The sequence below is a fragment of the Lissotriton vulgaris genome, chromosome 2_1, assembly GCF_964263255.1.
Source record: "Lissotriton vulgaris chromosome 2_1, aLisVul1.2, whole genome shotgun sequence".
Classification (NCBI taxonomy): Eukaryota; Metazoa; Chordata; class Amphibia; order Caudata; family Salamandridae; genus Lissotriton; species Lissotriton vulgaris.
In genome coordinates this window covers 1,718,731,267-1,718,745,948 of record NC_141687.1, presented here as the reverse complement: position 1 = coordinate 1,718,745,948, position 14,682 = coordinate 1,718,731,267, and the positions used below count along the sequence as shown (strand labels likewise).

The window sequence follows — 14,682 nt, the reverse complement described above, 5'->3', positions numbered from 1 at the left end:
TGAAGTGTTGTTGGAGCTTTGTAGAAATTGCAAATCCAAACAAGCCACTTAATGCTTTTAGGAGCAATGATTACATTAAGTTGCAATGGAAGACATTACAGACATGGGACCAAAATGTACGCAAAACGGAGAAAGAGTTAGTCTTGCCTAAATCTGAAATAAAGAGTGTAGGCACTCAAATACCCCATCTAACCCACACGTCTTACAAGCTTTGTATGCTCATCCATTGAAGAAGATAACTAATGAAAGTAGTTTGCCAAGCAGGTCATTAGGGGGAAATACAAATGCAGGGCCAAGCAGGTTTTGTCTTCCACACGCCATTATTCCAATCAGAAAACTGTTCAAAATGTTATTCACAGTGTCTCAACCTATCTTGAAAAAAAATAATGGCCTCTAAGAACTCGGAGTATACTCTACCACGGTGTTTCCCAACTTTTCAGAACCAAAACTCACTTTTTAGTATGACAAACATTTGTGACCCACCTAGCTTAAATAGACATGAGGTGGGTGATTTTATATATATTTGTTTAATGTAATGAAAGCATCGTGTGGTAGCACACTGTCCTTTATATCTATTATTTGTCCCTCACCAAGTAAAGCGTCATTTTTTTCTGATCCCATTCAAATCTTTGTTTCCATCACACTCCAAAATTACAAAAACATTTGCTTAATTTTTGCTTTCTCAACTTCTGAATGTGTACAGTTCACTTACAGGTATTTACATTTTGTTGTGTGCTACGAAAAAATTAAATCCTCCAGCTTTTTCGTTCACATTTCACATACCCCAACAAAACTGGCGGTGTGTTAAACAGTACCCATGCTAAAAAAACATAAGCAGCAGAAGACCTAGTTTGACATTTGGCCTCAGTCTTTGAAGCACTGCAAATGTTTCAAGATAATTACAGATTTTAAAGGCATCTTTTTTTATTGCTTGGACATTCGCAACCAACCTTAAGTCCGCTCGGGACCCACCAGGGGGTCTCGACCGAAAGTTTGGGAAACACTTCCCTATCATGTATGTCCAGTTCCTCTTGCACGCAGTAAAATATTTTGATGTGCAGTTAGTTCTAGGTGTACTGGGGATACAGCGTGCCAGCCCCAGCAACAACCCCCCCAGGTACCATGAGTGTGCTCATGTCACAGTCCTGGTTACACCGAAAGTGCATTGCAAGGTACACTTACTTCTCTTGCACCCCAAGTATACTATGTAATGAGGTAGGCACTCCATGTATACCTAACGTTCATCATGCAGAGCACACCTAAATCCACCCTACATCCATAGATATATATTTGCAGCCCAGCACGTGTGCAGAATTGGCACCACCCTGCACATGGCTGGAGCTCTTTGTACATTCTGTAAGGAAAGCAGCCACATTTTTTGTGTCTGTATAGTGTAAAGTCTACATACTATGTCCATCATAAGACTGTTCACTACCTATTACATACAGGATTGAATCAAAAAGATGCAGTTACATATAGGAGCACCTTGGGAATATTCAACAGATCCGTGCCTACAATCGTCTGGTAGCCAAATAGCAGAGTCCGCCCCATTCCAGGATACCATTGCATGTAACTGGCTGTTTTGCAGCATGAATCCTTTTCTGGATTCACATTATTCCGCCATCTACTGGTTAGGTCCAGAAACATTCGTGTTTTATTTTTTTATTTTTTGAGCATCGTTGACCACTATTTGATGGTAAGTCCATCTCCTGTGTGGCAACAGATGGTGCCCCAGAAGTTTCTGGGCACGGTTGCCATCTTCAGATTCTTTTTTTCCTCTGTTGCCAAAGACCACAAGACAATCTAATATGGAGAAGGAGAACCTTCTCGTTCCCGATGGAGAACACCACCAGTCAGAACAACGTGGTCTGAGAAAGAAGAGGGAAGAGGCAGAAAAGGGACTTGGAAAATACTCAGTTTGCCCCAACTGTCATCGCAAAGTCTTAAAGAGAGACACACATGAAGTCTAATCTTTGCTTGCCGAAAGGACCACAAGGATGACAACTGTGAGGCCTGCGCAGAGTTTGTTCCAAAAACACTCAAGGTACGACACTGACAGAGCCTACAACATTACACCATGGTGAGCTCTCAGAAGACGCAGGAATCACTCAAAGACCTCACCTTGTCCACTGATGATGAAGAGAATGTCGAGAAGGCCAAAACAGCTACAGAAGAGGAGCCAGACGCTGAAGTCTATACAGCCAATGCCGAAAAGATGCAAGCATCAAAGAAGGAGGCGGAGGATGCTGAGAATAAGATTTAAGATAACCAAACAATTAAAATACTGGAGGGTAAACCCTCGGACTCTAAGTCCTTGAAGACCACCTCAACATCAAAACACAAGTAGAAAGGACCCAGATGGGGGAAGTAAATGACAAACACGTCAATGACGCAGACCTCTACCTGCGAGGGAGCAAGAGTGATGGACAAGGGCTTGACTCCAGGAGAAGCCTCCATGCCGAAAAACAGAATGCCACTACTGCTTAACAAAGAGCGCTCAGGTCAAGCGAAAGAAACAGTCTCTAGGTGGAAATGTTGGCCTTGCTTCCAAGAAAGGAATTCAACAACTCCTTGAGAGAGTTTTGCATCCCGAGCAAACCTTTGACAGACATCCAGGCCGAAGGCGATCAAGCAGGCATGGAGGCCCTTGCAGCCCCTGATCAACATGAAGAACAGGAGGAGTTCTACAAGCTCAAAGAGGTGGAAAAAACTGCGGTGTTTGCCTAACAAAGCCAGTTCAAGGACACATGGCAGGATCTTGATGCCGTGTCCCTAGAGGAAGGGGTAAAGAGTTATCCCTCAAGTCCTTTACCACCTGATTTATCTTTTTACAACAGCCTTATAACAGGTCTGCAGACACCGATGGGGCGCAGTTCGAAGAGAAGGAAGAAGCATGCTTCCTACTGGTGACATTAATGCCCTCACAGAAGGCTAATCTTAACTTACCAATGCTTCCCAGCATCCTCGACTATGGAAAAGAGGCTGCCTTCCAAGAGCTGGCCACATCAAGAGCAATGTCCCAGCGATCTCGATCATAGTCTCCACCGCAAGGAAAATAACTAATGCCCCTACATCAGCCGGCCCACCACCAGAGAGGGAAAGCAAAAAGCTCGACCTGATGGAAAGAAAAATGGAGAGAGAAGCAGCCACACAATGGAGAATAGCGCACTGCAACGTGCTGCTTAACTGCTACTAACACCAGCAATGGGATAAGACCGAGGGCCTAATGCAGTAACACTCTGAAGTATACCGCAAGAGGGGCAATAGCGTAATTCAGGAACGCAAGAATATTGCCATCACCTGCCTTAAATATGCCCTGGGTGCAGCTGACACAGCCAGTAGACATGCCTGGCTCAGGGTATCCAGGTTGAAAACCGAGGTACAAGCCTCCATAATTGACATGCTCTTTGCAAACGCCGCTCTGCTTGGACAGGCAGTAGATGATGCCCTACAACAGAAAAAAAGGGGCAATGACGCTGTGAAAACCATGGAGGCAATCCAGTCCAGAGGATCCTTCAGGAAACGAGGGGCTGCAAACAGAAGGCCCACAGACAGGTCGGTTTTTACATCCAGGCAGCAGCAACAGCTGCCCCAAAGTACCATACACCAAAGCCTGCAGCAAACACCAACCATCACCAAGACCTGTCGAGGCAGCCCTTCCGGGGGGGGAAACAAGAGGAAGAGGCCATCCGCTCAGAGGGGGGAGGATCAACAAGCAAGTTACTCTTTCACCACACAACCCCACCACAAAACTCATATGGGGGGTGAAATAGGGGGATTCCTCAAGGAGTGGAGGACAATTACATCAGGCAATTGGAATTTAAACATAAGTCATGGATAATGTGTAGAACTCGTTAAAAAAAAACTCCACACACACCCCCAAGGACCTTAAACCTCAGGGATCAAGAGATCTAACAACTCAGAATGGAGGTCAAAGAGCTCTTCCAAAAAAAAAAAAACAACTATTGAAAATGCCCCCCCTAGGGAAGCAGGCAGTGAGATCTACTCCCCCATACTTTCTGGTTCCAAAGCAAGATTCAACACAGACCTATCCTAGATCTCAAATTTCTAAAGCAGTTCATACAAACTACACATTTCAAGATTTCAACACTGCAATGAATAATACCACTCCTAGGGAAACGGGATTACATGGCCACCATAGATTTATAGAATGCCTACCTTCACGTACGAATGAACCAAGGACAGAAAAAAATACCTCTGGTTTGTTCTAGACCAGGTAAAAGTGGCACTAAGAGTATTCACAAAATGTCTAGCAGTGGTAGCCGCCCACCTCAGAAGACCTAGAACCCATGTCTATACTTATTTAGACGACTGGCTAGTAAAAGCTTAATTGAAGGAAAAATGCCACAGGAACATGCAAAAGGTGATTGCCACACTGCAAAGCCTTGGTTTTACAATAAACCATAAGAATTCTTCACCACAACTGGAACAAGTGAAAGTGTTTCTGGGCTCTACCATACATTCAATGACCGCGCTAGCACACCCACTCCAGAAGAGAGCAGAGGCAATTATAGAGCAAGTTCGCCTTTACCAGCTACGTGGAGCTGGGAGGATCTAGTGGTTGTCACAACAAAGGTACAAAGGGAAACACAATGCTGGGAACTCAATAGGGAGACCGTTCAAAATTCCAGCTTCCACTGTGACCATAATGAAGGACGCACCCCCAAGGGTTGGGGAGCGCACATAAGCAGCCTGAAGGTCAGAGGACTATGGAACAACACGGATTCTGTGAAACACATAAACTATCTAGAAATGAAGACAGTCTTTCGTGCCCTAAAAGCATTCCAAGGGCACGTAATAGATCAGACTGTTCCAAATGGACAACACAACAGCCATGTTCTACCATCCTGGTACTTGGGCCTGCTGGAGCTTGCCAAGGGCCACCGAATCTCAATCAAGGCAGACCAGGGTTGGCTAACATTGCTAAACAGAGGAGTGCACCATATGGAATCAGCCCCACTCAACCTGGCAGCATGAATCCTGGGTACATTAAATTTGGACACCTACAGCGATCAACCAAGATTATGGAAATTCTTAGTGAAGTTAGAAAACCAAGCACAAGAAAATGCTACATGGAGAAATTGAACAGATAAAGCCAGTGGTGCATCCACAACAAGAAGATGGAAACAAGTACAGAACAGGAAACCGTATTAATGTACTTCACACACACCTGTTGGCCAGCGAGGTGACATACGCGCCACTAAAGGGTCATCTAGAAGCAACAGTCGTTTAAAGCAGAGGTACATCAAGAACCAGTCTCTTCACACTTCTAGTAGTAAAAAGATTCTAGGAAGGTTCTAAAAGGGTGGCATCACCAAAAATGGTACCAACCCTAATGTGGAACCTGAACACGGTCCTAACTTAATTGATGACAGAGCCTTTTGAACCAAAGCACAAGTCTTATTTAAAGTCTCTAACCCCAAAAACAAAATTTCTAATGGCGATCACATCCCTACGTGGAGTTTGCGAGCTACAAGCTCTCATAATACATGAACCATTTCTGCAAATCCACAAGAACAAGGTGGTCCTTTGAACAAATCCTCAGTTCCTACTAAAGGTGGTGACACAATTCCATGTCAACTAAAGTATACAAAGGACACTAGAAAGTATGAGCAGGGCCTGAGGGATTTTAAAGACCAAGACACATTCCCTAACTTCAAGTAGAAAAACAAAAAGAGTGTCAGAGGGTCTATCCAAACTATGTAAGGGTCATTAAACTAACAGTCAGTGTCAACTCATCTAACCAAAATAGACAGAATTGTTGGATACCCGTGATCACTTACAGGATATCCATCAGTCACCACACGGAACCGCCCTTCATCATTTGGCATTCCTGTAGTTCACTGAGATTGGTACGTCACTGGCTCAGAACCGGAAAGGTCAGATGGTATAACCTCCCTAAGAACCTAGTGGCGGCCAAACAGTGGTAGAGTGTCACAAACTACCCATCAATTCGTTTGGTGGGTGACTGATTTGCAGTGCTGTGAGAAAGGGTGTGTAGAGAAGTGGGTGAGAAATATCTAAAATTGGGTGAGTGAGCAGAAATAAGAAAACTTTATTAGGTTCTGTGCTCGCTCCGCCAATATTAAAAAGCAGCATAAGTAGATTTAACAAATATCTACTCTGATCTTACATTGGTCAACATGTTTCAGCAATATTCCAGGGACTAACGAGTCCATTCTTTCATCAGGACCGTTAAATGTTCAAAGGCTACTGCAAAAAGTGATGTGAAGTGTGCAAAACTAAATATAGTGACTCAATATTAATTCTTACAACATGAAAAAAGATCACCTGATATATGAGGTGTATTCTTCTATCTGTAGATAGTATGTTCGTCACATGCTAGTGGGAGTAAAAGGCTCCACCCCGCCTGGCAACGGCTCAGGGCACGAGGGAAGCACCGCACTCTCCGTCGGTACTCCTAATCCTCCATCTGAGCCAGTTGGATAGAAGAATACACCTCATATATCAGGTGATCTTTTTTCATGTTGTAAGAATTAATATTGAGTCACTATATTTAGTTTTGCACACTTCACATCACTTTTTGCAGTAGCCTTTGAACATTTAACGGTCCTGATGAAAGCAATGGACTCGTTAGTCCCTGGAATATTGCTGAAACATGTTGACCAATGTAAGATCAGAGTAGATATTTGTTAAATCTACTTATGCTGCTTTTTAATATTGGCGGAGCGAGCACAGAACCTAATAAAGTTTTCTTATTTCTGCTCACTCACCCAATTTTAGATATTTCTCACCCACTTCTCTACACACCCTTTCTCACAGCACTGCAAATCAGTCACCCACCAAACGAATTGATGGGTAGTTTGTGACACTCTACCACTGTTTGGCCGCCACTAGGTTCTTAGGGAGGTTATACCATCTGACCTTTCCGGTTCTGAGCCAGTGACGTACCAATCTCAGTGAACAACAGGAATGCCAAATGATGAAGGGCGGTTCCGTGTGGTGACTGATGGATATCCTGTAAGTGATCACGGGTATCCAACAATTCTGTCTATTTTGGTTAGATGAGTTGACACTGCTCTGTTAGTTTAATGACCCTTACATAGTTTGGATAGACCCTCTGACACTCTTTTTGTTTTTCCAACTAAAGTATACAACCATCCGCTTTCTCACGAGCAAAAGTCACTGGTCAAAAGGGCCATTCACACACTGGACGTGCGGAGGGCACTAACGTACTACCTACAGGAAACTAAAGGTTTTTGTTAGGAAAAGCAATTCTTCCTCTCCTTTGCCAGAGCAAGCAAGGAATCGCCAGTAACCAAGGGAACAATCACAAGATGGATAGTGAAAAACTGTACAAACTTGCTACACCAGAGTGGGACTGACATTACCCATGCGCCTCTGAGCTCATTCAACTAGAAAGAAGGGAGCAACACTTTCATTCTTTGCAAATGTACCATTGATGAAATGCACAGCAGCAACCTGGTCAACTCCACACACCTTCACAAAACACTACTGTGTGGACATTCACATGAACAAAGAGGCACAGGTGGGACAGAAGGTACTACAACACCTGTTTTTCAACATATGCACATTTCAACCCAAAGACAGATACCGCTATGTAATCTAATACGCAGCATTTGAATCCAGAAAATGATTAATGCTGCAAAACGAAATATTTACTTACCAGTAGAAGTAATTTTGCAGCTTGAAGAATTTTCTGGATTAACAAACGACCCACCTGCCTCCCCAGAAATTGGAGATGAAACGAACAGGTGGGAAGAGGAAAGAAAAAAGAATATGAAGATGGGACCACGCACTGGAACTTTTGGGGCACCGTCTGACGTCATACAGGGGATGGTCTTACCACCAAATAGTAATCGATGATGCCCAAAAAAATAAGACCTTAAACGCAAACGTTCCCGGACCCAACCACTAGATGGCGGAATAATGCATATTATGTGAATCCAGGAAATTCTTCAAGCTGCAAAACTACTCCTACTGGTAAGTACCAATCTCGTTCCCCTCACCTACCAGCCTTTTCCTGGGCTCTCTGCTGTTAAGAACCCTCCTGATTTGGAAATGCTTCAGTCTGTTTTGGAATTAATCAGCCTTCTAGCCATTTTAATGCATATTTTACTGCTTCTCCTGTTACAGGACACTGAGGGCTTGAATGTTGGTGTGTCCGATCTTATCCACCAGTTTGCCAAGGGAACACCGGGGTCGAAGTCTCCTCCCAAAGCAGGGGTAAGTGTGGATCTCCAGAAGATAGGTACTCTCCCTAAAGGCCAAACCCCCATACACTTGAATGTCTTTTTTTCATTGGGGTGAAAACAGTCCAGCGTGGCATCCATGCTTGACAGTGAAAGTTTCATTGACTCTTCTAGGTTTGTCTAAGTTCTTAAGATGCCTAAAACCCATGGCAGCTTCTTGTACCACAGAACCATGCCTTTGTATCTGGTTTAGGTGTAAGGAGTGTTAGGAAGAGATGTGTTCATAAGCATGACCTTCCCCAGTAGATGAGCTTAGTCATTATATGGCATCAATAACTCCATGCTTGGTAGACCTCAAGATGCCATCATAGCATCCAGCGGTCTTTCCAACCTGATAATCCCATTAGTGGTCAAAAGTCAGTAAAGAATAGAGTCTGCAGTGTGAAGCTCCTATAGATTCAGATGCCGTTCATGACGGTACCATCTAGTGGTTGTATTTAGGAGTGACGATTGGTAGTCTGTAAAAGCCTCACATTTTATAGATGTTGCTGTATTGAGACACCCTTATAATGCCATCTAAACTCCAGCAATGGCGAGCATATCTGTGCCATCCTCCGGTAAACTGGTTGCTTGCTTTGAGTTATCGGACCATCAAAAGGTTATACTCAGAAATGTCTTAGATTGGTTTTAAAAAAAAAAAAATCAGCAAGCACCATAGTTGAGTGCCGGTGTAGCTATGTCTATAACGAGACTCCATGCATGACGTTGCACAGAACTCCTGAATGCTCCTTGACTCAATGTTCAGATTTATTTTTCGGCAATTATGGTTAACCTGAAAACATTGCAAATTCAGACATGGAGAACTTTGTGGTCCCTTGCGGCCTGAAATCCAGTGGTCAAAATCGGATGAAGTCAGTTTTGAGGCTGTAGAGGTATTTTGCCAGTGGCTAAGACTCTAGTAGGTTTTTCGACAGAATTCAAACTCGAAGGACACCATGGCAAAGTATTCACTTTGTAAGAGTCTGATACGAAAGGCATTCCTGCATTTGTTGAGCATAAAGTACAACAAAGGCATCAAGAGAACATGGCTTTGGTCTTCAAGGCAGGAGAGTAGAACACTGAATTTGCAGATAAAAAGTGTGTGGATTCCTTTAAGGAACCATCATAATCTTCATTTTCGTAAAAGAGATTTGGTGCTGTGAGCCTTCATGCAGGAAACGGCAACAAAACATGTCCATGATTAAGATGGTCATGCGTAAGAAAGCCAAGCCCAAATGAGCCTGCAGTGTTCCATGATACTGAAATTTCTGCTTTTGGGATGTGCATTGGATACTTGTTCGCTGTCAGTGTAATTGCCTTCGATATCCGCAAAGGCTTTGTTCTCTGGCAACCCCGAAGGGAAACGGAACCATAAATAACAAAGGTGTCCACAAAGAGGGTGCTAAAAAAGCTGGCAATGTACGTTTCAGCAGTAACATCACTTGAACCAAGGTTCAACATTGAGAACAGTTTCGAACCCAAAAAATACAGCTTTAAGAAAGATTTTTCACTTCATGAATTCCTGAAGAGAGATTTTTTTATATTTATCATTAAGACAGGTGTCTAGCTTTGACAAGCTGTGCCATCTTGGCATTATTAATTTTATTTTGTCTAGTTTTCCTTATGTTTTTCCCACCCTGGACCTGACGTTCTGAGGCTGCAGGAAGTGCCTCTCATTAAAAAAAGACCATTCAGCTACAAAGCCGTTGAAATAGGGTACAAATCTGAGCCATCCTGCCTATAGCCACAGGTTTTTACTGCCTCCTTATTGTGGGCTACGACATGAGGTAAATAGTAGAAAGACCAGAGTGCACTTATTCATGATTGGGGGTGAGCGGGGTGGGGGGGGGGGTGAATTAGAAATTTGAAAAATGTTGCTACTTTGGTTGACTTTTGGTCCGTGCTTCCAAAGTAGAATAAATGCTGCTTTCTCTGCTGCATCAGCACAGAGAGAGACTTGCCATAGACATGCCTGTGCTTTTGCTGCTGGCTTTGGTTAAAGATGGGGATAAACTTAGACTTGAAAGAAATTATTTTGCTGTTACCTGCTTGGAGACTGAGCTGCTTAGAGATGGGAGACCCGGGACTGGGCCAAGAGGTAGACATGCACGCGGCCCAGATGATTCAAAACCTTTTGGATGTTGTCACGGGCACATAGATGCTGCACAAGCATTTTCACACGTTTTCTTTTATCATTACGATCTTGTTTAGCGGCATGGGCCCTTGAAATGTGCTTACTAAAGACATGTTTGTTGTGCGTACCATCACTAGCACACAGTCCCTTTGCACAGCCAGTTGAGCCCTGAATGTCTCGTCAACCTGTGATTGAGGACAAGTTACTGGAACCTCTGAATACAGGACCCCTTCACCATAGACTGGAACATGAGACACCAGGGTAGAGTGCACACACATCTTACCCAAATAGATATTGTAAGTTTCTCCTTGTAGCTTTGCTTTATGAAAAGTCAGGTCAATGCAGTCTCCTCAGCCTGCTCCCATAGTCTCGGCATGCTCCGCAAAGTATTCATGTGGCGCTCCATCAGCAACAGGAAAACTGTGATGCAGGCCCTCCTCGCCAGCTGGCTGGACTAGGGCAACGCGCTCTATGCAGGCACCACCACCGAACTTATGAGAAGATACCTTACAATCCAGAACGCAGCAGCCAGACTGATCCTCAACCTGCCAAAGAGAACCCACATCACCCAGCACCTGAAAGACCTCCAAAGGCTCCCTATCTAGAAAAGATGCCAAATCAAGATCCTGACCCACGTCTACAAAGTCCTCAACGACCCGCCTACATGAACCACTGCCTGAATTTCCACCTACCTCACCCAGATAACACACATCCGCCGCTGCCGCACCGGAGGATGCTCCTTCTCCCACCTCACCGCCAAGTTCAGGAACTCCCCATATGTACTTCTCCCTCATTGACTCACTTCAGGATGGGACTCAAAACCTGGTCCTTTGACTAGCACCACAGCACAGCACCTGGATACCCTATCTGGTGATAAGCAGCACTATATTACTAAGTACTGATTGATGAATGCTGTTCTGATGAATGCTTGAAGTAAATCAACACTAGTAAATGATCTCCAAACTTTATAATGCCTATGTGTAAAAACAGAATAAATGGCAGATTGAACATATTTGGGAATTTACACTTTGCAGCTGTGTTCAGTTATCCCTTTTAAAAATGCAATATAATACAGGATTACCAACATGCTAGGGATGGCTGGAGTCCCTAAAAGTCTAAAAGTGTCCCCAGTGTGATCCTTCATCAGAATTTGAGGGTTATTTGGAGCCCAATTCCCTCAACATTCGTCCTCCCCTCCCCACCCCACACTTTGACACCTTCTTCCAGCCAGGACATGGGTAAAAAAAACTGATATTACTAATGTTCCATCTCAGAGGGACTCACTGCCACTCTGTTTTAAATGTGCAGTATGTCTCTGTTCCCTAGAGGCATAATAAATGTGTTATAGCTCAATGTGTTTTAGCGCCCCCATTGATATAGATCAGGGCCCCTAGGGATGATCGTATTAATGGTTGTGTTTAACCTACCTGTATTCAACGTTACATTGTTCATACATGATGTAGCGCCTACTGGACATTGTGCGTGGTTTAATGTTGCATTCACGGTGTCGAGCTGTAACTGGGTCTTTTACGCATACCATCTTGTAAAGTAAGTAATAAATGTTTGACTCTGCTACCTCTAGGCAGTCCAGTATCCAGCCTACTCCTCTGGCTATCCAGGTGGTGTACATTATTAAGACTACACAAATCCAAATAATAAAATGCATCATATTTATCTTGAAGTTGGATTCTGTTACTTCTCCTTGTCATATAAGTGATATGATGAAGAATACATGAGCCGTCGAGTTAATTTCCACTGAGTTTCTTTGGGGTTTTCAAGAACTTGTAGACTATTTAGAAATCAAGCACTAGATGGGAATTCGATAGTAGAGTCTGGGCTGTATATCTAGTATGATACTGAGTGACATTTTGTTCACTCTTGGATCTTAGAAGTGGTGGCGTATGAGTTGTTTGGCATATACTGCGAGCCGTGTTGTCTCTGTTAGGGGCCCATAGTAGGCAAAGAATTTGTTTGTCTGTTTTAAAAGGCTACAATGAGCACCCTCAAGAATCCTTGGGAATGACTGGAAATGTGGGAAATTTTCAGCACTCCCTTCCATTCTCTAATAGGTGAGGGTTTGCCTGTGGCAGGCTGCTAGCTTTTATTTCACCTTCAATTTCCTATGTGACTAGGCATAGAAGTACAGATTTCAGAGGCATACAGTCAGCACCCTGTGCACAAAATGCGTACAGCACAATCCAACTAGAATGAAGAGCTTTTACCTCCCTTATCTCGTAGTTCTCCCCTCACCTGGCCCAAAACTATACATTGGCCCTGGCATACCATTAAGCCAGTTCACATCTATACTAAGGATATTGTATTAGCGACAGACAGTTTTGCAGCGTGAATCTTTCTAGATTCACTATGCTGTGCATTATTCTGCGGTCTAGTGGTTGGGTCCACCTTCTGCTGTACTTCCTGTGACGTCAGCACGCTTCCTGCGGAAGCTCCCACCTTTGGGCACCATCATCAGATTATTTTTGCTGCCGTTGGGTCTGGATCGTCACCGAGAGGTTCCAGAGTTTTTGGATAAAAGAACAAAAAAGTTTGGAGAATACATCAAGGAGCAAGACCGCCGAGCCGGGATGACGAAGGAAGAGAACTTCGATGTCCAACGGAGAATGCGCACACAGGGGGCCCCCTTAGCGCAGGAATGGACAAGACCTCGTTCAAATTCTGCCGCAATTGCCACCACAAGTACGTGCAGAAGGGCCAGTACCCTGTTTGCGACCTCTGCCTGCCGGTCGACCACGAAAGCAAGGATTGCAATGCCTGCTCCGTCTTCACGCCGAAGACTCTCAGGATTAGAGAGAGGCAGAAGATAGCCAACCACAGCATGCAAGAAAAAGGCCAACCTCCGTTGCTTCGGGAATTGGGCCTCTCCAGTGACATAGAGGACAACATTGCCGAGGGACCAGATGACTTCACGGTCCTAGTCTGATAAGAAAACTACAAAGGAGGTAGGAGAGACGTCGACCCCTAAAGCCCCGACAGACTCTCGAAAGCCTGAGTCAGACTCTTGAAAAACAGAGTATAAGTCCACAAAAGGAGCACTGGCACCGAAAATTTAGACGGCCGCAGCTGCATCAAGGGACTAACAGCCCAGTGGATCCTTCGAAAAGGACTTCCAGGCGGCGAAAACACAGGAACAGCCTAGGTCGTGGAAGCACGCCCCCGAAAAGGAGCACTTTATGCCGAAGGAAAAGGACCCGAAGGCTTCTTCAAAATCGACGTTGACGTCTAAGAGATCGTCCAAAACACTTGACGCCGAACAGGCCACCGAGATGGAAATGAAAAAGCGAAGGCTCGAGGCCGAAATGAATAACATCCTGCAAAGGAAAAGAGAATTAAATGAGGGGATAAAGAGGTTCACCAGCCCGTCTAAGCCGGCAACAACTATCGTCTAAGTCGAAGACTAGGAGGAGTTCGACGCCCAAGAGCCGCCGAAAACTCCCGAGCCCCAGTAACACCAGGAGGAAGAGGGCCTATACTATTTCGTGGAAGGCAAAGAAGACAGCGAACGAGTATGGACTCTGAATCCTCCGTGGCGCAGGACCTCAACGCCAAAAGAGGCCGTGGAGACGTACCCTTCGAGGCCTACGCCACCAGATGACATTGGGATCTACAACATGGTCATCAGGAACGTGGCAACAGCTTATGGAGTGAAACTGGAGGAAGAAAAACCAAAAGCCTGCTTCCTCCTAGAGACCCTGCTCCCCACTTAACCCAGTAGTCAATTCCTCCGCATGCTACCAAGTGTCTTGGAGCAAGGGAGAGAGGCATTCAAAGAACCAGCAAGCTGCAGGTCTGTCACACCCAGGACAGAGAAAAAATACAAACACTCCTCTAAGGGTCCTCCCTACATCCGTCACAGCTGACTTCATCATTGCAGCAACAGCCAGGAAATGGGCCAACATTCCCACAAACTCAGGCCCACCACCTGACAAAGAGAGTAAGAGGATAGAGCTCACTGGAAGGAAGGTAGAGAGGAATGCAGCAGTACACTGGCGCATTGCCAACTCTAATGCCCTACTCAACAGGCATACGTACGAGCATTGGGTCGAGGTCGGACAACTGCTCAAACACCTCCCGGAGCAATACCAACAGAGGGCAACACAAGGAGGTGGGGGAAGGCAAGAATATAGCCAACTCATGCCTAAAATCAGCCCTGGATGCGGCAGACACGTCCAGCAGGCTCATGATGATCGGGGTCACAGAGAGAAGGCATGCCTGGCTGAGAATATTAGGCTTAAAGCTGGAAGTACAGAATAGCATCCTGAACACCCCCTTCAATGGTGAAACCCTGTTCAGAGC

General features: G+C 44.8%; 1 protein-coding gene across 2 annotated transcripts in view; it reads left to right on the top strand.

Annotated features, from left to right (window-relative positions):
• Positions 1-14,682, top strand: part of LSP1 (lymphocyte specific protein 1) — a 277,490-nt gene that overhangs the window by 217,388 nt on the left and 45,420 nt on the right. For both annotated transcript variants that reach the window (XM_086957714.1, XM_086957713.1), the window contains exon 10: positions 8,140-8,229. In XM_086957714.1, coding sequence (XP_086813840.1) covers positions 8,140-8,229 — 90 coding nt within the window. The remainder of the gene's footprint in view (positions 1-8,139; positions 8,230-14,682) is intronic.